This window comes from Lagenorhynchus albirostris, chromosome X (assembly GCF_949774975.1).
Source record: "Lagenorhynchus albirostris chromosome X, mLagAlb1.1, whole genome shotgun sequence".
Lineage (NCBI taxonomy): Eukaryota > Metazoa > Chordata > Mammalia > Artiodactyla > Delphinidae > Lagenorhynchus > Lagenorhynchus albirostris.
In genome coordinates, this window is record NC_083116.1 from 35929981 (window position 1) to 35957942 (window position 27962).

The following is a 27962-nucleotide window of genomic DNA, read 5'->3' on the forward strand; positions in this document are numbered from 1 at the left end:
GAATAGCTCAAATAATTCAATACTTCACAGCATCAGGCCAGACTTCCCTCCCTCCATGGGTACTGTCCCAGCAATGCCATAAAAGGGCCCACCTCTAACACCATTTTTCTTCCCTTTCCTCAGAAGTGTGAATGCCATCATCACCAACCTGGAACCATTTAAGTGCATTGTATAATTGGTAACTGGGGCCAGGACATGAACATGAAGAAATCGTAGCCCAGCCCTTAGGCACCCTTCATCTAGATTAGAAGTTGGTACCCTTTCGGGATGACTTGCCAAATCTTTGTCTTCTGTAAGGAAGGCAAGTCACCACCCCCAGCCTCAACAGTGAGGACCTTCTGTGGGATCGTAAGGTAGGTCAGCCCATCCTTTGGGCACAGGTACCTTGGACATGTCCATAGAAACCTCCTCTAAGCCTTAGGCTCTCAGTCATACAGCTGGAAGAAAGGAAAGGTAGCAGCCAGATTCCCTTTCTCAACCTGCAACATCTTCTCATTTCTCTTCTTGGTGCTAATCTCAGAATAAGCCTTATGAGTGGGCATCTCTTTATGTATAGTAGTAGCGTCTCTTATTCCTTTTTATTTTGAAGTAATTAACAAAAGAGAATCCCTCCAAGAAATGTATGTCTAAGTAGAGCAACACTTCAAACCTCTAAAAATCAGAAAAAGAAGATGTTCCGGTTCAAAGGATCTATCACATTAAGGGACTTTATATGAGTCCATATGGGACTGTATGAAATCATGAGTGTGAAACTTTTGAAAATGGTAAAACACTATAGAATTTAAAGAATCTTTCATCCAATAAAAAGAGTGTACAAGAAGTACAAAATGTACCAAGGCATTCGTTGCAAATAAATGGGTATTCATCATACCCTCATACAAAAGAAGCATACAGAGCATTCAACGTAGAATTATTTTCATAAAAGCAAGACAAATGGAGACAACCTAAATGCTATCTATAGGGGTTTGGTTAAACACACCCAATCTATAGGACACCATACATTTGTTAAAAAGAATGTGGTACGTCAAAATGTAGTAAAGTGGAGGGATCGCCAAGATATAGTATGTAAACAAAACAAGGTGCAGGATACAATTTATACTATCATTTCCGTATGTAAAAATTGTGTGTGCATGTGAGTAAATGCATATGAAAAGATCTAGAAGGTCACATACCAATATATTAATTGTGATACTCTCAGAGGGGTGCAAGTGGGCAGGAGGAAAGGTAACGTTTGATTTTTAATTTTGTATCTTATGTATTATTTGATATTTTTCAATGAGCATGAATTAGTTTTGTAATAAATCAAATTTAAATGATTTTTAAAACCCTGGAAATTAGTTCTCAACAAACATTGGATATTAGGGCAAGAGTCTATGGAATTATAGGTCAGGTCCAAGAATCATGAGGGTATGGAAGAAGGTGTTGATCCAGGACCTAATAAAATGATCAATACCAACATCACAGTGTGGCTAAGGCCATCACATATGCCACTTCTGACCTGCATGCCCCCAGCTTGCCAACACCCTCAGCAAGGAGATGAAAGGATTTGTATTTGTTTTATTGTCTAGTCATATTCTTTTCTAGACATTCTTGTTTCCAAATGAATGGAGAAGGATTTGTGAATGGAGTGGAGAATAATACTCTGGATATCTCAAAAAAGCAGCACTCCTGCAAGAGAGCGTGGGCTTCCCAGTTTGTGGGTTAACATAGACCCCGAGGAAAGACTTTCTCCATCCAGCAGTGTATCTGCTTTATACTAAGTGAGATTCCTTCCAGATCCTGATGGGAGATGATGTCAGTCTCCCTGTTCTGTGTTGTGAATTTCCTCAGCCCCAATTTTTTTTTTTTTAATCATGGTAGGAAGTCGAGAGTGGCTAAATTAGTAGCTGTCAACCAGATGCCATTCTAAGCCAAAGTTAGGTCTCAGTCACCTTAAGCTGGGTGCCTCAGCCCCCAACACTAAGCACTATGGCCCCTCAGTGGCCTTGCTGGTAATGCCATTAATTAGTCTTTCTTCTTGACTTTGTCTCATGCTGTCCCCACCTCCATCATTGTCTTTCAGCCTCGTTGTTCTTCCTGAACTGCTGGTCATAGGGCTGGACTTAATCTGATGCTTCCCGTAGCAAAAGAGGTCAGATATAGAAGGCAGGGCCTTGAAAGAGTTATAGATTTTCAAAGCAGTTCAAGACTTATCTTTAGAAATGAACATTTGCGCCTGGTAGGCCAAAATGTCCAGATGGTTCCACTTTATTATAAATAAATATTTTCCTTTGTTCTACAAGGGATAGATATTGCGGGATATGATTTAAATAATAAATAGCATCTGTAGTAACAGAAAAGTATGTACCTGGCACATAGTTGGCACCCAATAAATATGTGTTGAATGAACGGGCGTGGAAGGTAGAGTGAAATGTATGTGTGTGTGTTGCAAAGGCGGGGGGGGGGGTGCTTTTCCTTAATGTTAATGCATAGGACTTTGTCCCAAATCAGAGAGAAATTCTTCCAACTTATTAGAAGGTAGGAGAATCCCTTCCGAAAAGCATTTGCAGGCCCAACTTTCCACATGGGAGAAAAAAACACATTTCTGATTCAGTAGAGTGTCCCTTTCAGTAGACTGTTCCTATTCCTAGGGAACCATCACAACCTCGGGTCAACAGAAACACAGCTGATTGGTTTATTTTGCCAAGTGGGCTCAAAACCATCATTTTAACCAAGTTTTACGAAGTGCACAAAAAGGAGAACCAGTGGTTTAATGATGACTACTTTGTAAAAACCTGAAATGGTTTCTGTTTGATTTCCAGATCATAACTTCATATGAACTGGTCCCTGTACCATCGGGGGAAGTGTGCGGGGGTGGGGTAGGGTGGGGGGGAGGAATGTGAGGAGAAAGAAATAGGCACAGGATGGAAAGCCAAAACATGAAAGCAAGCATAATTTTGTTCTGGACAATAGCCAAACTCCGATTTTGCCCCCAATAGATTACTCAGAGATTTACCATTAGAAAAGTGAAAGAATTTGGCATAGAAACAATATGAAACACATAAAAATCCATGTCTCATTCACATTTTCAGAACAATGCTCTGGATAGGAAACTGGCCTGAGTATCTCCCAGACAGGGATAGTCCTAGGTTACTCATGACTAAGGTGTAATGTGCTCATGGCTGTGTGGATTCGAATGAATTCTGAAGACATTTTTTAAATTAAACTTTTAATTTTGTGAGTAAATGTAGGTTCACTTGCAATTGTAAGAGAGAACACAGGGAGATGGCATGCGCCCTTTACCCAGTTTCCCCCAATGGTAACATCTTGCAGAACTGTAGCGTAGGATCAAACGAGGAAGGCACTTCTGAGGCCATTTCTAAACTTTCATGTTTTCCTGTTTCTGCCGATAAAACCCTTATATCTTAGACCTTAGAACAAGTAAAGAAGAAACTCCTGGGTAACTTCTTCAATGGCGGAGATTTTCCAACACCAGGAAAGAACTGTGTAACAGCCATCTCAGAAGCCCGAGATATTTGTCAGTCCTTCAAGTCAGTAAATCAAACAATACCAGAATATTGAGCAGAAGAAAACAAAGCCTAGACATGTGATCCGCTTCTACCTAACTGGTTTTGACCTGCTCTCTCAAACAGCCTATTCACAGCTGGTTTTAAAGATAAGCTCCAATTTCACTTACAACTCCAAGGCGTTAATGCCTTTTTCTCCTTCGCTATACGTTCCAAGGTCAGAACGGCCCCTGGCCGTTCAGGGGAGCGACTCTGAAAGAGCCATTACTCCTAAATCAAAATCACACGCCACCACCCCAACCCTGGGGCTGAAACAGAAGATCCTTTATGTCAGTTATTCTCAACCTTGGCTTCAAATTAGGGTCCCCTGAGGCGTATATAAAAATCCTGATGCCCAGGCCTTACCCCAGACCAATTCCATCGGAATCCTTGGGGTGGGGTTAGCGTTTTTACGGCTCCCCGGGTGATTCTGTGTGCAGCCGAGATGGCGACCAGTGGCGTGTGTGCTTGTGAACACTGTAGCAGACTTCTATATGGGAGAGGATTTTTCTTTGGAGCAGCTTTTAAGCAAATGTTTGGGGATCCCTGAGCTTAAGCAGATGTGATCTCTCCCACGTCGTCCTCTTCCTCTCTCCTTTCCCGCTCTCCCACTCTCCTGCCGTCTCCAAAAGCTCAACTATCACTCTCACCCCAAATAAAACCCCTTTTCTTCTTGGCCTCAGTTTCTCTGTCTGTAAAATAAAAGACTTAGATGAGGTTTGGGGAGGGCTGGGTTGGCCTCTGATCAAAAGCCCTGTGTTCCTTTTTTGTGTGTCTTGAATCATTTTTCTCCCCTTATCATATGTCCAGGATCAGAGTCCCCGGTACCGAAGAACAGCTTTTCAATTCGTGTTCACCCTCATGAATCAGAGAACTCCTTGTACTCGCAGCTTATCCTGGGTCAGCTACCTTCCCTTTCAAATTCTAGCCCCGTCGAACCCCCTCCTTCCAGCATCAGTAGGACACCCACCAGCCGAACTGTCCTCTCTTGTGTTCCTTTGGCAAAACTTTGCCAAACTCCAGAAAGGACAGAACAATCTGTAATGGCCTTTGTGGAATGTGAGTGACTGTGGCAGAAAGAGACATATGAGCCATCGTGGGAATGAAAAATATTTGCACTGAGAATCCTGTCTGTGCGCACGATAATAAATTGGTGCAAACTCTTATTTGTGTGAGTTTTTATAGCAATGCACCAGCATGGGCTCTCCTTAGATATAGGATAATGTTCTCTTTCTCTTACTTCAGCTCCTGTTCGCTCTCGCCTTCTCTCACCCATGCCTCCCCGCCCCCTAACCAGGAGAGTAATAATAATTCCCAAAGCTAAGTTTGCGACATGTGTGTCTATGGAACATAACTCAAATAAATGTTTTAGGGGATGGTGGGGTCAGGGGATCCCATAACTACCTTCTCAATGTTCCTTGCTATTTCTATCACTGAATATAAGGATATTCCTTTGTAATTGCCTGCAAAAGCTTCTTTCGTGGGACCCACCCCCTTCCCTTACCCCTAACACACAGTGTTATTGGGCTTTAAGCCTTGAGGTTCTATTCTTCATCCGTTCCATCCTCCTCTAACCCCACTCTACTTCATCTCCTGGGCGAGGGGTGGGTAGCAGAATAGTGGGCTCATCGTGTGTCTTGAACCCTTGCTGAAAGAGCAATGATGGGGTTGTCTGTACTACAAGACTCTAAACTTTCATGAGGCACCGCAGCTTTCCTTCGTCCATTCAACAAGGCTTTGATGAGCACCTTCTAGATGCTGGGCACTGTTCTAGGCACTGGAGTTACAGCAGTGAACACAACAGAAGTCCTCACCTCTGTGGAGCTGACATTCTAGTGCCATCCTGCACAGTCCATTCTTCTGTCTATAAAACGTCTGGGGTATCTGTGCCCTGCTCTGTGCCCTCATGCCGTTGCCTGCGTTTGGAGTCTCAGTATCTGTTATCCAGACCAGACTCGCCTCCCACCTCTTCCTCCTATCCAGTTCACCGTACACATTGTCAGGGCTCAATGCTTTTGAAACACAGTTCTGATTTTTTTACATACTTAAAAAAAATGAATCCCTGAAAGGCTTCTACACCCTCACCTCTGTTGCCTACCAAATAAAGTCCTCGCCTCTTAGCCTGTCATTGCAAGTCCTCCATGATCTGGCTCTAACCCACTTTTGGAATGTTATCCTTCGGCTGTTCCCTTTTATGGACTCTTATGTTCTCTGCTACACCTTCTCAACTTGGAAATCTCTGCCTGGAATATTCCTCACCGAGTCTGCCTGTAAAAAGTCTACTCATGCTTCATGGCCCAGGTCACGAACCCTCCCCAACTAGAAGCTCTCTGTCTCGTCCTCATTTGCACAGCATTTTATCCTTCTTCTGTGGCCTCTATCACACTCTGCCTTGCCTTGCAGGTGACTGTGTAAATTCTTAAACCTGAAGGTGAGATTCTTGGGAGCAGGAAAGATACTTTACCCTTCTGGGCTATTTTTCTCCCTCAGGAGCTTGTCTGTGAATCTAGTCCAGTCTCCTGCCAGAAGAGAGAAATCTCAGCATGCTGCCAGCGCTGTTCTTCCGCCACATCCCAGTTTCTCTGTTGGTTTTGGTGGACATGCAGTTAAGATCAGAGCTCGTCACTAAAAACGATCAAACAGCTTCTAAGGTAGCTAAGTCCATCTCAGTCTTCTCATTGGTAGATTCGGGGGGGGGCTGAATTTGTCCTTTGTCATTTCACAGAGACATTCTTACCACCGCTCGCACTATGACCCCCCACCGAGCCGACAGGCTGGAGGTCTGCCCCGCTTTCCCGGAGCCAGAAGTCACCGGGGAGCGCTCATGGATTCGCAGCAAGCGTCAGGAACCATCGTGCAGATCGTCATCAATAACAAACACAAGCATGGCCAGGGTAAGGGACGTGCTTCTTTGGTACTGCACCCTGTCGGGGCTTCAGCAGCCCTGGTCTTTGGAGAGCTGGGAAAGGGCCCTTTCTCCCATACGTGTCAGACATTCCCATGTGGATCGCTCAGCATCCGGTCTACCGAGCGAGTGTGGACTGTTAGGACTTTCCTAAATACAGTCCAAAGACCATAGTTTATATTTCAGGAGTATCTGTCCTTATTAAGGACCGAAGGTGAGAAAGCAGTGAACCTGATGCACCCTCCAGCATTTTCTCCGTTGCCTCTGGGGGTTGAAGGTCATTTGGGAAAGTTTGCTGGGGCTTTAACAGAACGAAAGGCGGTTTGTTTTCCAGCAGGACACCCAATATTCAGAGGTAGTCGGCTTTAAACGCCTCTTAAGCTCTCATCTGAACCGTAGAGATAGCAATTCTCACCCCTCATTGCCCCAGCTTCTCCTGGCGCTCTTGTTAAAGGCGCTTATTCCAGGCTTCCCACTCCGAGATTCTAATTCATAGGAGGAGATTATGCTTAGAAGTGAGTAATCCAGTGAGAAATCCAGAAACCTCCTGGCTGAGCACCCACTCGGCCAAGCACGTCCACGGCCCGTTCCTTCCTGCACAGAGTTCTCCAGCCACCGCGTGCACCCCACCCCCGCCGCCTCCCGGCCAGTAGCGGGGGTCGGGGGTGGTGGGGGGAGGAGAAATTCGATCAAACAATTGACTGCTTCTTACTCCTTTAGGCATCCTGTCAACCAGCTCTTCAGAGCAAAAGCTCAGCTGGTTCCTTTTTATGAAACCACAAACATGTTTTGTTTCCTTTAAAGGAAAAACAAATCAAAGGCAGTTCTCTGAATGGGTTAAAAGTAATAAATTATTAAACCAAAATGATTGAATAACATGGGTGAAAAACAATCCGTTACAAAGAACTCCTACTATAAATCTCAACAAAGCTGGTCAGGCCAAAGCCAGTTGATCACATCTGTTACTAGTTAGATGTAAATTTCAGATTACAGATAAAAAAATTAAATTGCTTTTGAAACTAACAGGCTTAAAAAAAGAACATTCAAAATAAAACTCTTAATAAAAAATGGTGAGGTATTAGAAGAATTGGAAATATTTACTATTGATCTGGGTTTGATTTGAAATTTATTATTTTGAAATTCCAAGGCATTCTGATATGAATTTATGAAATGAGGAGGAGGAGTTAGGTAAAGATGCAGTTTGGTTTTCAATCCTAAATTGCCTTCAATAGATTCCATTTGCTCTGAAAGTATTTTAAAGCCTTAAAAAACGTGTGGGGAAATGGTCTTTGAAAATCCTAAATCCCATAATTTCCACAGGCCTCTTCATTTTCAGGGCAGAGGCTCATCCCTTGATTTCTCCATGTCCTACAAAAGCCCCAGCTGGTTTTCATTTATTCATTGACCCCATTGATTCGAATGCAGCTGTTCTCTCCTGACCTTTCTCTATTATAGTTCACTGGAGAGTCACTTGTCCCTGTCTCCGACTCCCAGCGCCCCAGCTGGATGATCGAAATCATCTTGAGAATTTGTTGGTGGGGAGAAGGCTGTGTTTCCCCCTAGAGAGCTGATCTCACCCTATTGCACTTCGGAGTGTAGGCTCTTACCCAGTCTGGATTATTCCCTTAGTCCCAATGTCTAGGGGACAGGGGACCTGGCTATATAACCCTGGGGGCCCTGTCTGCCCCGCTCCTTAGCCCTCCTGCTAACAATGTGTTCTTCTGTGATACATCTACTTTGTCCCTTGCTAGAGTTCAAGAGGAGAAGCAGCAGGACCCCACCATTCTTGAGTCCAGCCTAAACTTTCTTGAAGCAGAGTCTGCCCCCACACGATCTCGTTGTCTAGAAGGGTGTGTCACTGTCTGGGGAGGAGAGAGAAGAGGGCTTGGCGGGAGAGAGAACAACACATCTGGTCCATCTTGTCCTGTGATTCCATCAACAGTTTAGATTTCAAGCCCCTCTTCTATCTCACTGTACGATTAGGAGCTTCTCTGGCTTAGGTTCTTGGAAATCTTTACGTGGATTGACCTGTTAGAGGGCCTAGTACTCTAGCAGCTCTTGCAGAGGACAGGAAAAGGCAGCCGACATCGTCCATATTTCCTAATGTGACCCAGTGGATTTGATGAGAGAAATAGCCCAATGATTCATCCTTCTGAGGCCATTGTCTTGCAGCCAAATCAGTCAGTTCCTAAGAAACGCCCCAAGTGGAGCTACTCCTCCCGCCCTCGCCCCGCCTTAAGTGATACAACCCACCCTAGAGATGTTGTTGATTGGGATGCCGACAGGTCTCCCTGGGCATGATGAGGTGATGGGAATAATGAGAAACACACCCAGTCCCCGTCATGGCTGGAAATCTCCAGAATGTCTCAGCACTTTCAAAAAAGAGAGAACTCATTCTCAGACCTCCCCATTTGCGGCTCTGTGCAGGTCTTATACTGGAGCTTAGCTCCGTGCCTTACAGTCAAAGCCGGATAGGTCTTGGTTGGTTTGCACTGAAGGATGTTCCTGTGACTCCTTCCCTTCATAGGCCCCTCAGCCTGCAGCCCAGATGCTTGCTCTTGCAAACCGCACCCCTCCCCCAGAAAACATGGAGCCGGTGACTTCTCTTCCACTCAGCAAATGTGAGACCACCAAAGGGTATCTCTAGAGCAGTCAATGATTCGCTGTAGCCAAATCTCTGCAGCTACTATGAGGATACAGGACATTGCCAGAAGATTAGAGGCGTAAAAGGCTACCTTTCACCACTTACCCGGGAGGGGTGGGTCCTTTGCTTCTCAGTCTTGTCTCAGCACCTTCCTTCCCACTCCAGAGAGTAAGCCAGCACCATTGAGCTCCGTACCCATCTGTGTTAGCAGATCACATTCTCATAGCATTTGACATTCTGAATGGATTTGCTTCGGAATCTGGAAAAACTTGGCCCTTTGAGAGGACCAGTAGTTTTTGCAACTAGTCTCCCTGGACAGCAAACCTTCCTGGGAGATTTTCATGCCTAGAAGCACATCCACTTGGGCCGTCCCAATCCTCTATGGAACTACAGGTCTGAACACTACATTCTAGCAGAGGTTCCTTCTCAGACACCCTGGACAGCTAGCACTCTGCTTTCATGCATCCATTCATTCCTCCATTTAAAACATACTATTTGATGGCCTACTATGTGTCAGGCCCTTGTGGGGCCTCTGCTGAAGATCCTGAATAGTTGCTGACAGGAGAGCAAGGCACAAGCTGTTTTTCGGTTACAGAGGCTGCTCTGTAAACACACCTCCACGGGCACAACAAGAACAAAGGATGCTTGATGTCTTAAGGGGTTCAGGGCTTGGGCTCTGAGCACCGGGGCCCATTTCCGCTCCCTAGCCTTTAATTTCCAGTCCTGCGTTCTCTTCCAGTGTGTGTTTCCAATGGAAAGACCTATTCCCACGGCGAGTCCTGGCACCCAAACCTCCGGGCATTTGGCATTGTGGAGTGTGTGCTGTGCACCTGTAATGTCACCAAGCAAGAGTGCAAGAAAATCCACTGCCCCAGTCGATACCCCTGCAAGTATCCTCAAAAAATAGATGGAAAGTGCTGCAAGGTGTGTCCAGGTAAAAAGGCAAAAGGTGCGTTGGTTGGAAGCCCTGCCGTTGGTTGACTGAGATCCCCACATAGTCATTCTCAATGTTCTTTGAGTATCAGAAACATAACCACAACCTGCCATATAATTGTAATGGTAATAGTTCTAATAACTGACAACAAGCTACGTTCGCTCCTCTCTTGAAGGGCTGATGAGATGGTTGCTTGGAAGAAAGTGACTTCTCAGAAACAGGCCGGGGATTTGCTTGTGTCTACCACACCTTTGGTCCCACGTAGCCCTAAGGGCCGAACTTAAGCCTTGCTTTTCTAAATAGTAGAGAAATTAGGTTATCGTGATTATTAGGAAGGACAATAGCACCCTTTGTTTATATCACCGTTTAACTCATCAAAGCGCAATCACCTTCGTTTTCTCTTTCAGACAGGACTAGAGACAGGTGAGGCATAGTGGAAGGAGAGTGGGTTCTGGTCCTAATAACTAACTTGCTGGGTGACCTTGGAAATGAGCCAGATTTTCTCTAGGCTGCATCATCCTCATCTATACAATGAAAAGTTTGGAATAGTTGATATGTAAGCTTCCTTCCAATTCTAAAATGCTATAATGATATTATCATTTCTCTATTAAAGAGAAGAAAACGGAGGTGTATAAAGTGAAGTGACTTGCCCAGAGTCACAGAAATAGATAATAAAACCAAGGTTTGGAACCCAGGTCACTTCCAGCCCATTGTTTTTTCCAGGCCAGCAGAAAATGTTGACTGATAAAAAAAAAAAAGACAAATCAGTTACTTAAATGTTGGTTTTGACACACGAGCTAGAGAAAAATACAGTCCGTAGTATTGGGGTGACAGAGTACTGGCTTGATAATTAAGCATTCTAGCCCTGGCTCTGCCACTGGTTTCCTGTGTGACCTAGAACAAGTCACTTCACCTCTCTGAGCCTCAGTTTCCTTCTCTGCAAAACGAGAGGGTTAGAGTAGATTTCTTAGGGTCTTTCCAGCGCTAACATTCAAGGACTGAATGAATTAATCACTTCCAGGCACATGAGTTTATCATTTCTTATATCTACCTGCAAAGCACTGTTGTAAACACAGATGAAAAACCAAATGTTTTTAGGGACTGCCCTGGTGGTCCAGTGGTTAAGACTCCACGCTCCCAAGGCAGGGGCCCTGGGTTCGATCCCTAGTCAGGGAACTAGATCCCGTGTGCCACATCTAAGACCCGGGACAACCAAATAAATAAATATTTTTTTAAAAAAACAAATCTTTTTAAGTGTAGGCAGAGAGCTAAATCATTTATTCAATTTAGGCAATTCCTCATGAGTAGCAGACAGACACGAACTTCGTCAGTGTATTCAGTATATATGTATTTTGAGCATCTTCATGTAGGCCAATGGTTCCCAAACTTCTCTGCACATTGGAATCCCCCAGAGAGCTTCTAAAAATACCTGTGTCTCTTGGACCAACAACTGAGGACTAGACAGGCCCGGGGATGAGTAGGCCGTCAGTGTGGCTGGACCACCAAGGACCAGAGGGCAGTGTGGAAGGATGCCAGGATGGACAGAGGATGGAAACGAGGACCAGGTGGTCTCTTCTGCTAAAAACAAGACAACAGGCCCAACATGGAGTCAATTTTGCTAAGCCCCATGTCACCAAATCGAGACAATTAATTTTCACTCTCCCAGAAATGAAATCCTCCACCAATCAATCAGGAGTCACCTGATCAGCACTAGTGAGGTCGCCTGCCTGATAGACCCATGCCATCCCTTAAAGGAAAGCGCCCTGGCGATAACCAATCCACTTTTTTTCCAAATATAACTTCCTTGTGCCTGTTCCCTTCTGCCTGTAAAAGTCTTTCATTTTGTACAGCTCCTTGGAGCTCCTTTCTATCTGTTAGACTAGATGCTGCCCAGTTTGAACCAATTTTTGCTCAAATAAACTCTTAAAACTAAAAAAAAAAAAAAACCTGTGTCTCATCCCCAGAGATTATGATTTAATTGATTTGAGTTGTGGCCTATTTTAGAAGATCCCCACATAATATTAATTTGCAGACAAGTTTGGGAACCACTGCTGTAGGCCCAGGGTAGCTCATGGTTTTGCTAATCAAAGTGTGGTTTATGGACCGGCAGCACCTGGGAGCTAGTGAGAAAACCAGACTCTCAGGTCCCACCCCAGACCTGCCGCATCAGAATCTGCATTTTAACAAGGTCCCCCAGGTGAGTGCAATGCACATTAAAGTTTGAGAAGCACTGATTTATGGCACAAACAAAATCTTTCTTAATGTAACAAGCTTCGTCTTCCAGAGTAGGGGCAGAGTGTGGGTAGGATGGACAGGAGCTATCTGATATGGAGTGGAGAATTGGGGCATTAAAATTGTTGAGGAACTGTACTCACTAGGGGCACGGAGAGAGCACATTCTGAGGGTATGAACATGGCAGCCACCCAGCCATGATGACCTATTGTAACTTCCAAGTCTGCCACCTCACTGGATCCCCAGGCCTTTTAGTGTCACTTGGAAGTAGTTCTACCAGCACAATTTTCTCTCCTGTCAAGGGTCTAATGCCTATCATCATAAAAGTAATACAACAAGATAATTTCATACACAAACTAATAGTTACCTAAACTACCCAGGTAAGATAAACCCTCCCACTATATAATATTCCAATTTGAATCTCACACCTTCAGACCACATCCCATTTCTTTGTGTGGTTAGGATTGTATTGCTGTACGTGATTCAGATAAGAGTGAAGGAATCAAAAAGGTGTGGGCACAGTACACAGGACAGGCATTGCCTTTCAGGCGGTGGCATGTTATTAAAACCTTTATGTTCATACTCTTTGGCTAAGCAGTTGTACTCCTGGAAATCCAAAGAAAGTGATCAGAGACGTACAGAGACATACAAACAAGGATTTTTGCTGCAGTGCTGTTTACAATAGTGAATTATTGGAAACAAACTGAAAGTCTACCAGTATGGAAATGGTTAAATAAATTATGGTATATCTGTACTGTGGCATATTATATAGCCATTAAAAATCACTATAGAACAAGATTTAATGGCACAGAAACATACTTGCAATATATCTGTTAAGTACAAAATCTTCAAGCTATAAAACAATATGTATATTATGATCTAGGTCACACAGAAAACCAGTGGCAGAGCCAGGGCTAGAATGCTGGATCATCAATCCAGTACTCTGTCACCCCAATACTACAGACTGTATTTTTCTCAAGCTCGTGTGTCAAAACCAACACTTAAGTAACTGATTTGCCTTTTTTTTTTTTTAAAATCAGTCAACATTTTCTGCTGGCCTGGAAAAAACAATGGGCTGGAAGTGACCTGGATTCCAAACCTTGGTTTTATTATCTATTTCTGTGACTCTGGGCAAGTCACTTCACTTTATACACCTCAGTTTTCTTCTCTTTAATAGAGAAAACGTTGATAATATGCTTAGCCAAAAAAAAAAAGACTGGAAGGGCATATGGCAAAATGTAACAGTGGCCATCTTTGGGTGACTGAATGATGGGTATCTTTTTTGTTTATCTGTATTTTCTAAATTTTCAACAATCATTGACAATGTGTTTCTCTGGAAGAGTGGCTTTTCCCGCTTTCCCATGCTGCTCAGACGTGTAGATATAGAGGACTTACTGGGCAACATGGAAGGAGAGAGTGTCTGTCCCATTCTGTCACCTGCCCTCAGCAAGCCACACGTGGATGTCTGCAAATTGAAAGTCTCCCAATAGTCACGTTGCCTTACAAGAGTCGCTATCCACGGAGGCCCGGGTACTCAGCAACTTCAGATCCTCAAGGGGCATGCACTTGTTCGCACAGCATGCAACCTGGAAACACATGTTATGTGCCTTCTGTGTGCAAGACACTGTTGTAGGTGTTGAGAATAGGGAGATAAAGCAGACAGACTCAGGCTACTTGCCGGTAATGCTCTTCACGTTCTAGTGGGAGAGGAAAGGCAATGAACACAAACCGATAAGGTAATTTTCAGTGGTGATGAGTACTGAGAAGAAAAAACAGACAGGATCAGGCGATAGTGAATGGCACAGGCAGGGTGAAGTGCTTTCAAAAGCCTGGTCAGGGTTGGCTTCTCTGAAGAACGATGTTTGAGTAGAGTTCTGAGTGATGTGAAGGGGTGAGAAAGGGAAGATCATGACATTCTCAGCCTCTTAGAAAATGACACAGGACACAGAGGAAAAGGAATAAAGGAGTGAGAGGAGAAGATCGACAGAAAAAAGAACGGTAAATTCAGTTATTCACGTTGAGAAGGGAAAAGAGACAAATAAAATTCACTGATGATCCAGCCAAAAGTTTCATTAGAACAAATGATTGCAGGCCCCCCAGTAACAAACTAAGGCCAAAATAAAGGATGTGAGTTTCACCTCTCTCTCTCTCTCTCTCTCTCTCTCTCTCTCTCTCTCTCTCTCTCTCTCTCTCTCTCCCTCCCTCCCTCTCTCCCTCCCTCCCTCCCTCCCTCTCTCTCTCTCTCTCTCTCTCTCTCTCTCTCTCTCATCTTTGCTCTGGTGGAGGCTGGCCTTGCTTCATGTGTCAGTGGCCATCTGCAGGGTTGTGTAGGACTTCTACTCCCTGAAGGTTCCCCAACTCACCTCTCCACCCCACCATACCACCCCAATATACCTGGAATTCCCGTAATGACACACTCCTTTTGGGTTACAGCATAAAAAGCCCCTGGTAAGACTTCAAGTTTGTTTCCTGGGCTGGGATATTACATCTCCCGCATCAGTCATCCCCACTTCCATATGGAGTGGTTTCTCAATTTCTTAGTTCTGGAGGGCTCAGGACAGGAACATTCTCGTGGGAAGTGGGAATGCCCAGAAATTACTTCAGGTATGGCATACTTCCCCAGAAGGAAATGAAAGTAGGTCACGTGCAGTGATCAGGAAGCACCTTGAAGTGGACGATGTGGAATGAAGAGGTTGCCGAGTAGGTAGTTCGAAAGACACGCTCTGTTTATTTACTCTTAATATTTTCATGCGCCAGCCAGGGGTGAGTCACTAATGGATCTTGTTGTTTATAGATCCCTTCTGGTGAGTAAATTAAGTTCTTGGAGGGGAGGGGTGGTGGGGCAGGATAACTCTTCAGGACACTGGGAGAACTTGTAGTGTATGATAGGTACTTCCAGTGCCATCATGGATTTCATATGGCTATGATAGCTATAGCTAGTATTAAGCTGGTGGGCAAGATTTAACACAGGAACCCGGCTCTCATTCTAAAGGTGGTAATTAAATACATAGAGGTTCCTTTATGCTCCATGACCTCCTCCCCCCTCCACCTACTGAAAAGTGCTCGTGCAAGTCCCTTCATCACCTAATGCATCGCCAACAAAGACCAGCCCACCGAGTACTTAAATAACTAAAAAGAAAGACTCAAGGAGAAAGAAAGCTTGACTCTAGGATAATCTACGAATTGAGTAATCCAACCTGGAATCGTCCAGAGAGGACCAGGATTTTGTCCTTCCAGTGCCAAAATGGTGGTGGGGATGGGAGAGCTAATCAGGTCAGCAAGAGACATGCAATAGCCATTTGATTACAACCTCTAGTCCAAGTGCCTCTGATTGGCTAACAATGAGTCCCCCTAATTAGAGTCACGGGCCCAAAGCACTCAACACCCACCGCTTTCATCAGATGTGCTTACAGATGGCTTCTGCGCATATTCAGAATTTTTCAGGGTGTCCTCAGCTTGTCTTTGTTGTTCCCGATTTGAGTGTTACACTTTAAGTGCACAGCTGAAGAGGGTGCTGATGACAAGGCCAGCAAAGCAAGTTAAGTCACGGATAACCAAGCAAGGGAAACTTCTTTCAGTAGCGGGCTGAGGAAAGAGGAGGGCGGAGCAGAATGGGGAGTAAGAGGGGGCTGGTACCTTTATGCCTGGAAGCTGAAATCCAACAAGTTAGTTTATACTTTAAATGATCCATAGTTGAGGGATTGACCAATTTTTTTGTGTCTTCCACCCGTTCATTTGGCATAGCATACACATGACTAATCTGACGTCTAGGTTTTGGCACTGGTGTTGATCCGGTATTAGCATTCCGCTTACAAACAAATCAAAGAGCGTTCAGAAATGTCAAGCCAATTTGGATAGATCCTTTGGGCAAGTATATGCACATAAATAAGCGTCATAAATGTTTTCTAAGTATGCCTAATTGACGTCAGGGAAGCTAACCGAGGCGTTCTGTCAGCCCATTCCTTGGGTCTCTGTTGGCAACACTGAGCTAGCCCAACCATGATCCTGACCCAGCATCGAAAATCCTGTGTTCCCTTAAGCGCCCAGCAGATTTGTACCTCGTCACATTCTTCCTCTTTGTGAAGATCCACTTCTCATGCGGTGGTGGTGGATCCAGTGTAGCTTTGGGGCCAGTGTTCTGTCATCACGCGGACTTCGAAGTCACGTGCTTCTTTGTGATTTCGTGGCTGTTACAGGGGCAGCCTCAGCTGAGCCAGTGAACTATGGGTGGGATTTCTATCTCTGTAGGAATGTTCTTGTAGATTGTCCACTTTTGATGCTTGTGTGGTGCTATGAACAAAGAGATGCATAAATACAGAGGTCCGCTCCTAGTTTTGGAAAACCATGACAAATCTCTACTTGCCTCCTGATTCCAGAAGAACTTCCTGGCCAAAGCTTTGACAGCAAAGGCTACTTTTGTGGAGAAGAAACCATGCCCGTGTATGAGTCTGTGTTCATGGAGGATGGGGAGACCACCAGAAAAATAGCACTGGAGACAGAGAGACCGCCTCAGGTAGAGGTCCACGTTTGGACCATTCGAAAGGGTGAGCCAGACGACATTAATTTCTTGTCAATATTTTTGTAAGGGGGACACAGGGAAGGAATGGAAGACTCACCTTCATTTTGCTTCAACCTGTTCCTCTGGGTCAGAAGATTTCCCGATTGCTTAGAAACTAACATATGACTCCCACCGTTGCTGTTGTGGCCTTTAGCTTTAACCAGGACCTGGGCTAAAAAGTAAGTATTGACTGTTGGGTTTTGTTGTCTTTCTCACACAACCAAGGCTGGAGGAGTGCTTCTTAACCCTGGCTGCACACCAGAATCGTCTGGGAAGGTTTTTAAATACCAAATCCCTGAGCCTACCTGCAGAGGGTCTGACTAATTGGCCAGGTGGGGCTTGGGCTTCAGGGTTTGTTCGGAAAGCTCCGCAGGTGATTCTGATGTACACCCAGGGTTTTAAACTCCCAAACTGTAGTCTACCATTGTTTCCCAGAGGAAGCTCAACAAACAGGAAAATGCAATCATTCAGTGCACAGCTGAGTCTCTTGAACCATGCTGGGGACTCTGCAGTAAGACAAATTTAAACCATCATCTCTGCAGCTATTCACACCATCCCATAGCTACGAGACTAGGGCTGATCTAGTCTGGTCAAGTTTTCTAGGAATTGGGAAATAACGCACATCCTTTTTCAATTGGCTCCCGCATAAGGCTCGAGAGTGCTCGAACTTGAGTAAGTTTCAGCATCACACAAGGAGCTGGTTTAAAACACAGTTACCGGGACTTCCCTGGTGGCACAGTGGTTAAGAATCTGCCTGCCAATGCAGGGGACATGGGTTCGATCCCTGGTCCTGGAGGATCCCACATGCCATGGAGCAACTAAGCCCGTGCGCCACAACTACTGAACCTGCGCTCTAGAGCCCGCTGTGCCACAACTACTGAAGCCCGCGCGCCTGGAGCCCGTGCTCCGCTACAAGAGAAGCCACCACAATGAGAAGCCCGCGCACTGCAACAAAGAGTAGCCCCCGCTCACCGCAACTAGAGAAAGCCCGCGCACAGCAATGAAGACCCAACGCAACCAAGATAAATAAATAAATAAATTTATTTAAAAACAAACAAACAGTTACCTGGCCCCATCCAAGAAGTGTGAATTCAGTCAGCCTCCGGTAGGGTCTAAACATTTGTGTTTCTAACAAATAGCAAGGTGATGCTGATACAGGTGGCACTTGGACCCATCCTTTGAGAAACAACTGCTCTAGTATTTTGTGGGCCTTTCTTCTCTCCCTTCTTTCTTTCTCAAAAGAACAAGTTCCTCTCTACCCGTTTAAAAATATGCTAGAACTCACATATGAGGCTCATCCCTGTTTGTTTTTGCTCTAGACCCAGGAATGTTGATTTGCCATCCCTAACTCCCTAACTCCTCTGTAACTGGTCACCAGGACTAAGCACTGTTCTGTTGGCTTCCCTAGCGGTGACCTCACTATGCCTCCATCGCCCCACATCTCTCGCCTCACAGAAATGCATGGACGCTTTTCAACTTGCTAGTGTCGCCTCTGAGTAAGCTCTTGTTCACAGCACTGGGTAATCAAGATCTGTGCATAGTGGATAGAGAAAAACCCAGGCTCCATGTCCGTTGCTCCTTGTAGACCTCTTGAGGATTATTTAAGTGGCAGTTTTCAGTTGTTCACGTGTTATTCTGATAAAAGCTATTCAAGGCAAGGTTGAGACTGTGGGAGCCCCCTTATTTTCACTCTGCCCATTTTTATAAGGGAAAGTGAAAGGAGCTGTGACTGTTTCCCAAAGGAAAATATGCTTTCTGGTGAGTTCAGGAATAAGGATGGCGTCTCCATTTGCACAACCTGTCTGCAAGACCCACTGCTGGTTCTCGCTGCCGAGCCAGGAGGGTAGCCCGGTGGCTTGGCAGGGACATAGTCTACCCAGACCAGGGGCAAGGGCAGAATGTCTAATACTGCCTTTGGCTGCAGAAACTCCATCCAGCATCCATGCTTGATTCTCTGTGGCTTTCCCCAGGAGCGGGTCCCACGGTCAGCAGCTCTGTCTCCCTTATCTCTGTCCTCTAGAGAACCAGGGGGGAGGTCAGTGAGCCAAGGAAACAAATGGAGTCAATTATAACCCTCGAGCCGTCCAAGTTCCTGGTTAAGCACATTACACAGCCCCGCTCGAGACTCCTAAGCCCCAGTAGTGAGATGATATGCTCAGCCCAAGCAGAAAAAGGGGTTCCAGATAGAGAGCGCCTGACCACCTGCCCCACTTTGTGCTTGGCCCCAGGCATCCTCCAGCACTTCCATATTGAGAAGATCTCCAAGAGGATGTTTGAGGAGCTCCATCACTTCAAGCTGGTGACCAGGACAACCCTGAGTAAGTCGTGACTCTCTTTACTCCTCCCTGGAAAACACATCCAGTTTTCAATGTCACATAGCCCCAAATAAAGTACCCACCGTGCTCTCACTGAACAGGAGCAATGGTCCATGTCAGCATTAGAGGATATTCTCTCTCTCTCCTGTGGGTGACTAAACCCAGAGTCTCAAGAGGGTGGGAGGTCTGGTCTATCTGTGGAGACTTCACATCTGGAAGGCTATGTCCTCAGTGGTGGGGATGAGAGAGAAAGAGAGAAGATGACTGCATATCGATTCTTGTGTTGTATCAAAGCTCTGTTTGACTGTTTGGAACTGCCCCGGTTGGTCGTGTTTCTTTAAAAGCACTCAGACACTCAAGCATACTTGCGGCTCTCCCACTTTCTACGCTAGATGGAGCCTGGGACTAGATCCTGCTAGGCACTGCGTGGCGGGGGTGGGGGGTAAGCACTTCTGAAGGAATAAAAGGCACAGAATTTCTATCCACAGGGAATTCTAATGGGCGAGACAGAACATGAAAATGCCTTCATTATGAATTAGTATACTTCTGAAGAGTTAAATACCTAAGTGCTCAGGGGAATCTGCAAAGAACAATGAGATGAGAGCCAGGTGGGCTTAGTCGGGGAAGGCTTCAGGGAGGAGGTGGGTTTTGAAAGAGAAGGGTGTGACTGGGCAACAGGTCAGGAAATCAGTCTAGGGAGAAGGTACAGCCTAAGAGAAGACTTGACAGGAGCAAACAAGAAATGTGGAGGTGGGTGGGTGGGTGTGGGTGAGGAAGAATTACAAAGGCCACGTAGGGTGCACAGAAATCTGAGAAGAGTTGGAGGTAGGAAGTAGTTAGAGGGCCCGGAAGGAGCATGGGTGCTTGCTGCAAACTTGCACACAGTATAGTGGCGTCAAAATGGGGCTTTGGAAAGATGTCTCTCGGCTGTCAGATGCATTTATTAAGCACCTACTTTGAGAAGCCATATTCTAGAGAGCCCAGTATGCCATGCTGAGAAGTTGAACTTGGTCTCCAGACCGGAGAACCCCAGTGGGGGGTTTTAGCAAGCGAACGATGCATTCAGATCTGTTTTTTAGAAAGTGGTACTTGCTGGATGCAGTGGCAGGTGGGCTTTTAGTGAGAGAGCTGGTGATAGTGTAACAGGAAGCTGTTAGACTGTATTAAGTCGGTTAGACAGGGGAGGAGGGGTCCCTGTGAGGGGCTGAGGTTAAACCGTCATGATCAGGATCAAAGAGAGAAGTGAGTTTAGAATGGCTCCAATATTAACAACTTTATGGACTGGGTGAATAGTAACGCCATTCACCAGTGGGAAACTCTGGAGAATGAGCAGGCATTGGTGACAAAAATGAGTTTTACTTGGAACACGTTTAGATTAAGATGCTTGAAGTCCATATGAGCAGCATTGTCCAATAGGCAGCTGGACATAGCGTCGATGAGGTCAATTGTTCATTCTGCAGGAGACAGGTAGACAACTGGACAGTAGGAGAATTCAAATGGAGGAGCTGGAAGTTCTTGTAAGGAATAAAAAGGCAGAGTCTATAGGATCAATAATGTGACTTGAAATTACCAATTAATTTCAAAGAACATATATTTGTTCATACTGTGGGCCAGGCACTGTGCTAGGCACTGGGGCACTTGAAAGATGATTTAAACAAAGTCTTCCTGTCACAGTTAGGATTTAGGGTGCATAATGGAGGTAGATGATGTGTGCCTCTGAAGCACGTAGGTAATGAGATGATCCCGCAGGGTCACCTGGGGACAGAGCAGAGCAAGCCTGACTCCTGTATATAGTGTGCCTGTAGGGCTTTGGTAGAAGCTGCTTCCTTGCCCGACCCATCTCTCCTTTCCCATCGAATCCAAGAGAATAGGGAAAAGTGAAGAATCCAAGGGAGAAAGGAGCAGAGAAATGGAGGCCGTAAGGAAGTGGGGCGTGGTCTTCTGTGGCGAGAGAAAGAAAAGAGGTTCAACAACGGTTCTGGATTAAGAGGCGCTCGCCGACCTTGGACTCGCAGAATTCTCCAGGTTGCAGCACCATGAGCACAGGATTGAAAAGGCTGAAGAGGGCATCCAGGGTAGACATTTTGTTAGGAACGCTATTCGACAGAGCCAGATGATAGCTGGGGAAGGATGATCTTACCACTGAGGGACCAGGAAAGTTAGAAAGGGATGGTCCAGAGACATCAGGTGGTTTCCAGAGCTCAGCACGGGTGTGCAGTCAAAACCGCTTGCTCAGTTAGCATGGCAGGACGGGGAATAGAGAAGTTGGTGAGGACACGCTGGAAGTATGGACAGTTCCGGGGGCAGGGGAAGAGACAACAGGGAGTGGAGGGGGACAGGAGCAGGGATGACAAGGAACGGAAGGGATGCGGCCGTGTTCAACCAGAGCAGAGAGGGATCACGTGGCGGATGTGAGGCTGGAACTCTCTGCGGAGCCATAGGAGGCTGGAAGCGCTGCTGAAGGTGGTGTGAGGCCAGCGTGTGCGCATAAGACAAAGCAGAGGGGAGCGGTTTTTAACAGAGGGCGGCAGGAATAGGGAAAAGAGCAGTAAATAATCAAGCAACCCAAACTAATATTCGGGCCTCAAAGAGTAAGCAAAGCCCCAGTAATGCACGAAGTACTGGTCTCCAAAGTGCCTTATTTGACCTGCTGCCAAGTGAGCCACCTAATAGCTAACGACCTGATAGCAGAGCAATTCGCAAATGCTAAGTCAACTGTAAAAATCCCAAGAACAATACCGGGTTGGCGGAAAAAGTTTGTTTGGGTTTTTCTGTGACATCTTACGAAAACCCGAACAAACTTTTTGGCCAACCCAATACTTAGGTTTTACTCCTGAGGAGGCAGTTCTGTATTCTTCTTGGGATTCTTACAAATGTTGTGTGTTGAAATGAAGACTCCGTGGCCCATTTTCTGTACCTGTCCCCAGAAAAGTGTTTCAGGGGCTATTTTGCTGAAATCACGTGATGCTCATCTTCCAGCTCCCCTGGCAGGTCCGTGAGTGCGTGGGGAAGGGTGGGGTATATCGGTTCTACACCTCATTGGCTCTGCCCTCCTCTCACGTCTCTGGGCCACTCTGTGTTTGCCTTTTAGGCCAGTGGAAGATCTTCACTGAAGGAGAAGCCCAGATCAGCCAGATGTGTTCAAGTCGTGTGTGCCGAACGGAGCTTGAAGATTTGGTCAAAGTTTTGTACCTGGAAAGGTCTGAAAAGGGCCACTGTTAGATGAGACAGACAGTATTGGATAGAGTAAAGCAAGAAAACTCAAGCTGCGGCTGGACTGCAGGCTTACTTTGCTTAAATCAACAGTGCCCTAAAACCCCAAACTCAAATGCAGTCAGTTATTCACGCCATGCACAGCATAACTTGCTCCTTTATTGGAGTGGTGTGTCAGCCCTTAAACGTCTCCTCCAAAGAGACTAGAAGAGTCTTGAATTCTCTGTGGTAGGAAGAGGGCTAGAACGCCGCCGCAACCCTGCTCTAGTTTCTGGGAGAATTGCATTTCACATTTCTTTACGGGTTAAAGAGTAAACAAGACCCCCGGGTTTCTATCTAGAAAGTTATTCCGGTGAAAGAAAGAGAAGGGAATTGCTTAGTAGGAGTTTTTTAGTACAGAGAAAATATTTGTATGAAATTCTGCTCTTCAAATTTTAGAATGTCTTGTGTTTTAAAAAAATTAACTCCCCATCTTCACACACACATGTACACACACACGCACGCACACACGCACGCACAGTGAACTACAGCCTTCATTCGGAGGCAAGGCCAGTGTAGACTCTCCCCTTCTTTCCCTTGCCTGGCTCTCAAGTATCTTGGAGGCGGTTGGTACCCTGGAGGATGAATAAGGAATTGTGAACAGAAGCCTGTGCCCTTGGGTCTGTGGTATGGTTGTTGATGGCATCAACCCTGGGAAAGAGCAGGAACACCATTTCCTGGCTGCCTTCACTTTGAGGTGGGAAAGAACTTTTCCATAATGACACACTTCTCTTTTCTCCCTGAACCTATGGGGGCTCCATAAAGAAGTTAGAATTGGGTAAACTTTTCAGAAACTGAATCCATATAAGACAAAATAATTATTGAAGAGAGGAGTTGATAGAAGTCAGCAAGGCCAGCCGTATGTTTTCAAGTCAACAAAACTCACCAATTAACAGCTCGATCCTCGCTTAGTCTCTTGAAGTCATAGTTCTCTAGTCCACAGATTTCGGTTAGATGATAAAATTCTAGAAGCTTCTTAAGAGGGTGGTTTCCCTTCTTCTCCATTTATGGGAGTTGGTTTTTACTTGGCAAAGGGGTTCTGTCCTCAGGAGCTTCAGTTAGGAGAATTATTGCTTATTTGGGGAAATGGGGATTCTGATAATGATCTAAACCTTCCTACCATTCTCCCCTCATGCACCAACCATGGATCTGAGTCGTGGATCCCAGGGAAGGCTGCTCCGAAAATGTCTCTTTGCAGCCTAATACCAGAGCCCAGATGATCCATTCTGAGGCCTGGCTCTAGAAATCATCTTTGTGGGAAAACTATACCTTTTCCACAGCAGGGATCTCAAGCCTGCCTTCTAGATTTATCTCCTCTGAAGGGGCATGGATGAACTCTAGTGAGTACTTAAATATTAAGGTCCGAGAAGTCCCATGTTTCCTACTTTGTGACCATAGGTAAGAGGAAAATTTTTTTCCTTATTTGACACCAATAGGGAAAAATGTAAAAGGTCCAGTCTTTATGGCAAGCTGGCATAAAGGAGTCTATTCTCATAAAAGAGACGCAGGGGCCTGGTGGTCAGGCCTTCAGGGGACGAGCCTCTTAGACACATTCTCCTGGGGCGGGGGTTGGGGGGGAGGGAAGGAAGGAGGACATCCAGGGCTGAAAGGCCACAGAACCTTGGGGTTGGGGGCGTGATTAAGTGGCTGCTGCCTCCCTCCCAGAGGTGGCAATATCCCCGTAGTGTGGAAACGAGTCACCGGATCCTGAAGCAAAGCAGTGATTTCCCCTTGCGGATGACTCACCGCAAAGCCTTCCCACCCAGGTGTTCTCTGAAAGCTCAACCTTAAGGGAACACCCAGGGAGCTTCCCTAGATAGACTCCTTCCCCCAGGCCCCGGGACACACCTTTGCCAAGCTGTGTGAAGCAGGAGCTGGGGCGCTGTGTGAGGCCAACGTAGAATCCCTCCAGTGTTCAGTGTTGCGTACAGAGTAGGACCGAGAGAGAAGAGGCCCAGCCACCTGCAGTTAGTAGAGAGGAATGGATGTGGTTCTTCTTGTGTATTTATTTATACCATAAACACTCGGAACAACAAAGCCCATAAGCACCATTTAGCAGTTATAGCCATTTTCTAGTTAACTCATGTAAACAAGAGTAACATACCAGTATTACCCTTTCACTCTTCTCACAGGACATGTACCTAAATATGGTACTTATTTATGTAGTCACTGTATTTCTGGATTTTTAAATTAATAAAGAACTTAATTTGGAAAAATCCTGTCCAGGAGTGTTGTGTGAGTGATTGAGTCTGGGCAGTACTGAACTTGGACTGGGTAACAGGTGAGGGGCAGGCCCGGCTTTTGCACACTCAGCTTGACTCCCCTCTCACACTACCACCTTGTGGTTAGGAGTGAGAACTTTGCGGTCAGCCGACCTTGGTTTTTAATCCCAGCTCTGCACTTAGCAGCTGTCAGTCTTCCCATCTATAAAATGGGGATAATAGTAGCACTGTCGCCCTTTGCCTTCAATCTTGCAGTGAGATTTAATTTGGTCACGTCGTGTGAGATGATTAGACCACTGTCTTGTGCGTAGTGAGCATTCATGCACGACCGTGGATGTTCAGAACTGGCATGGCACCGAAAACAGCCATTGATTTATGGCTTCTAATTAGGTTAAGACTTTAAGAGCTTGGGGACAGAAGGCCATTGACTTGGGCTTCAAGAGGGCCTCACTTTGGGTCGCTGCTCAGTGGCACATTTGCATAGGGAGCAGGGTAAAAGTGTTGTCACATATGTTGATCCAAACTAAAGTCCCTCAGACCCCTAACCCCAGCTAAATCTCTGCTATCACAGAAGCCAAGATATGAGAGCTGCAGTGTCAAACAATGTAAGGACGGAAAAGGACGCCTTGGGGTTAGCAACACAGAAGTCATGGGTGGTGAAATATTGGAGAAGTGAGAGGAGCAGAGGCCAGAAGTGAGTGGGGAGATGAGGAATTGGAGACAGCAGCTCAAGGTCACAATTTAGAGATGCTCAGTTACGGAGAGTGGAGAGAAAAGGTGATGGAAGTAGCTGGAGAAGGATATGAGGTCAAAGGCAAGTTTTTGTCTTAAATATGGGAGATATTTGGCCATGTGTGAATACTGCAGGGAGGGGTCCTATAGAGAGGAACAGGTGGAAGGTGATGCGAAAGGAGGGTGAGCCTGCTGTGTGGGTTACATGAGAAACCACGCCCCCATGAGGAGCCACGCCCCCATGAGGAGCCCTGGAAACTCAATTCCTGACCCACAGCCTGGACAGCTTTTTAGCCTTTGGTTGCCATCCCCTTACTGTGAATTAGCTACAACTCATTCCCGTCATCTCTGTTGGCTTGGTCTCTCTTTATGCCTGACATGCTTTCTTCTGGAATGATGGGCTGTAAATCCCAATATTGCTCCGCCTCCGTTGGGGGAACCCCATGTAAACCAGACGCCTTGGCTCCATCTGGCAGGCTTCCCTTTTCCTGATCGCCCACATCCAAATTTCAGCAAGTCCTATCAATTTGGTCTCCTCAATGTAGCCCATGTTTCTTGCTTTTTGCTCTTAGCTTCCTGTCGCAGGGTCTTTTCCTCCCTGTATAGTCTTTACCCACTCCTGCAAGGAATTTCCAGAAAGCCCTCAAGATCATCTCATAAGGGTACAAGGACAAGTCCTGCCTGAGACCACATTATCCACCCTTTTAGTTCATTCTTGCTTTGGTCATCCTCTGTGAGAGGTACTGCTGGAAAAAATGGCCATCCGCTGCCTCCATCAGAACATGTCTCGTGACGGTCACCACAGCCGCCAGCTGTGACATTGCCCGAGGGTGCTCCTTCTGCTGGCCTAGAAGCGCCACCACATTGGTGCTGCTCTGGAGTCCTCAGTGTTCCACAGTGGCACCGTATCCCGTGCACAAGTGGAGAGAAGGCCCTCCTCTCTCCCCCTGCGATGTTAAACTTTGCCACCTTACATTAAACAGTTAACACGTAGTTGATGAGTACATAATATATGGACCAAAGCACAGTCTTCTTGTGCTTCAGAGTCTCCTGGAGTTTCTCAAGGAAACAAGCCTTTAACAAGCCCTTTAGGTTCCACTTTCAGCTCTTCTCGGGGCTCAGTTGCCAATATGGAGAGGTTCTGCTGAACACAGGCACCCTCATTTTATTGTGCTTTGCGGCTATTGTGTATTTTATAAATTAAAGGTTCGTGGCCACCCTGCCTCAAGCATGTCTCTCGGTGCCACTTTTCCAACAGCGTTTGCTCATGCCTTGTCTCTGTGTCACATTTTGGTAATTCTCGTGATATTTCAAGCTTTTTCATTATTATTCTATTTATGATGGTGATCTGTGATCAGTGATCTTTGATGTTACTATGGTAAAAAGATTACAGCTCACCAAAGGCTCAGAGGGTCGTTAGCAGTTTTTAGCACTAAAGTCTTTTTAAATTAAGGTATGCACATTGTTTTTTTAGACATAACGGTGTTGCACACTTAATAGAGTACAGTATAGTGTAAACATAACTTTCGTATGAACTAGGGAAGCAAAAAATTTGTGTAATATGCTTTATTGCCATATTTGCTTTATTGCAGTGGTCTGGAACTGAACCTGCAATATCTCTGAGGTCTGCACATATAAGCCTGTAAGACAGATGTGAGTCTGTTCCCCTCATCCCTCTTTCCTTCGGTGCACATGTACTGCTTTTATTCCCCAATGAATCCCTTGTGCAAATTGACTTCAGGGAGCCCAACCCCACCAGTCTGCCAAACAAGTTCAGATACCTCTGAAACCTCCAAGCGGAAGAGAGAAGTCCCTGAATGCAGAGCCCCAGCTACAGCATGACGTCTCCCAAATATTTCATACACATTTACAAGTTTGTGCCTTTGTGTATGTTTTGCCACCACTAGTATGTTCTTCCCTCTTCTTTGCCTGGCAAACTCCTACTTATCCTTCAAGACCCAGTCCAAACGTCACCTCCTCTCTGGAGCCTTGCCTCCTCCTCCCCGGAGTTTGCCACCATTTTCCATTTCTCCCTATGTACTCTATCCTCCAACATGCCAAATCCATTCTCCAGGTACCTACTCTGTCCTTAGTACTTCTGTGCCTTGGCACACAGCTCCATTTGCCTGGAACATTCATCCTCTGATGTCTCTCCTTCACGAACACATACTCATTTTTTAAAACTCACGTTGCTCTTCTCAGACTGTCCACCTCTTTCAGGCACAGTTCGTTCTTCTCCTAGGAAATAACAACCAAAACACTTACCCTGTGCCAGCCACTGTAGTCATCGATTGACATGTATGTTTTCCCAGTTAATCCTCACCACAGCCCAATGTGATAGGTCCCATTATTGACCTATTTTAGAGAGAAGGACAGTGAGTGCATTCACCTTTTACATGCCTTCATGTGTTAAAATTTAAAGCATTTGCCCAGCCACAGTCTCCCTGATAAGTCTGGAAAGCTCTGAGAGGGCAGGGACTCAGTGCCCAGCACTTCCAGACATTCAGTAAGTATTTGCCAAGTGAATAGTCAATGTGATGAGATTCTTTCTCCAGCTGGGAAAGAAAGCAGTCCAGGGATTACTTAAATATCCGAGGGTGAGGCCAGCCTTCAGGACATTTTC

The 27962-nt window shown here is 45.8% G+C and overlaps 1 protein-coding gene across 4 annotated transcripts in view; it reads left to right on the forward strand.

Annotated features, from left to right (window-relative positions):
* The window catches only part of CHRDL1 (chordin like 1), a 115315-nt gene extending 90707 nt beyond the window's left edge, over positions 1 to 24608 (forward strand). For 2 of the 4 annotated variants that reach the window (XM_060136989.1, XM_060136991.1), the window contains exons 8-12: positions 6271 to 6439; positions 9834 to 10028; positions 16637 to 16804; positions 19047 to 19136; positions 22225 to 24608. In XM_060136989.1, coding sequence (XP_059992972.1) covers positions 6271 to 6439; positions 9834 to 10028; positions 16637 to 16804; positions 19047 to 19136; positions 22225 to 22355 — 753 coding nt within the window. In that variant the 3' untranslated portion in view covers positions 22356 to 24608. Of the gene's footprint in view, positions 1 to 6270; positions 6440 to 9833; positions 10044 to 16636; positions 16805 to 19046; positions 19137 to 22224 lie in introns of all 4 variants that reach the window. The other 2 variants (XM_060136987.1, XM_060136988.1) reach the window with 1 other exon arrangement.
* Positions 24609 to 27962: the final 3354 nt, after the last annotated feature.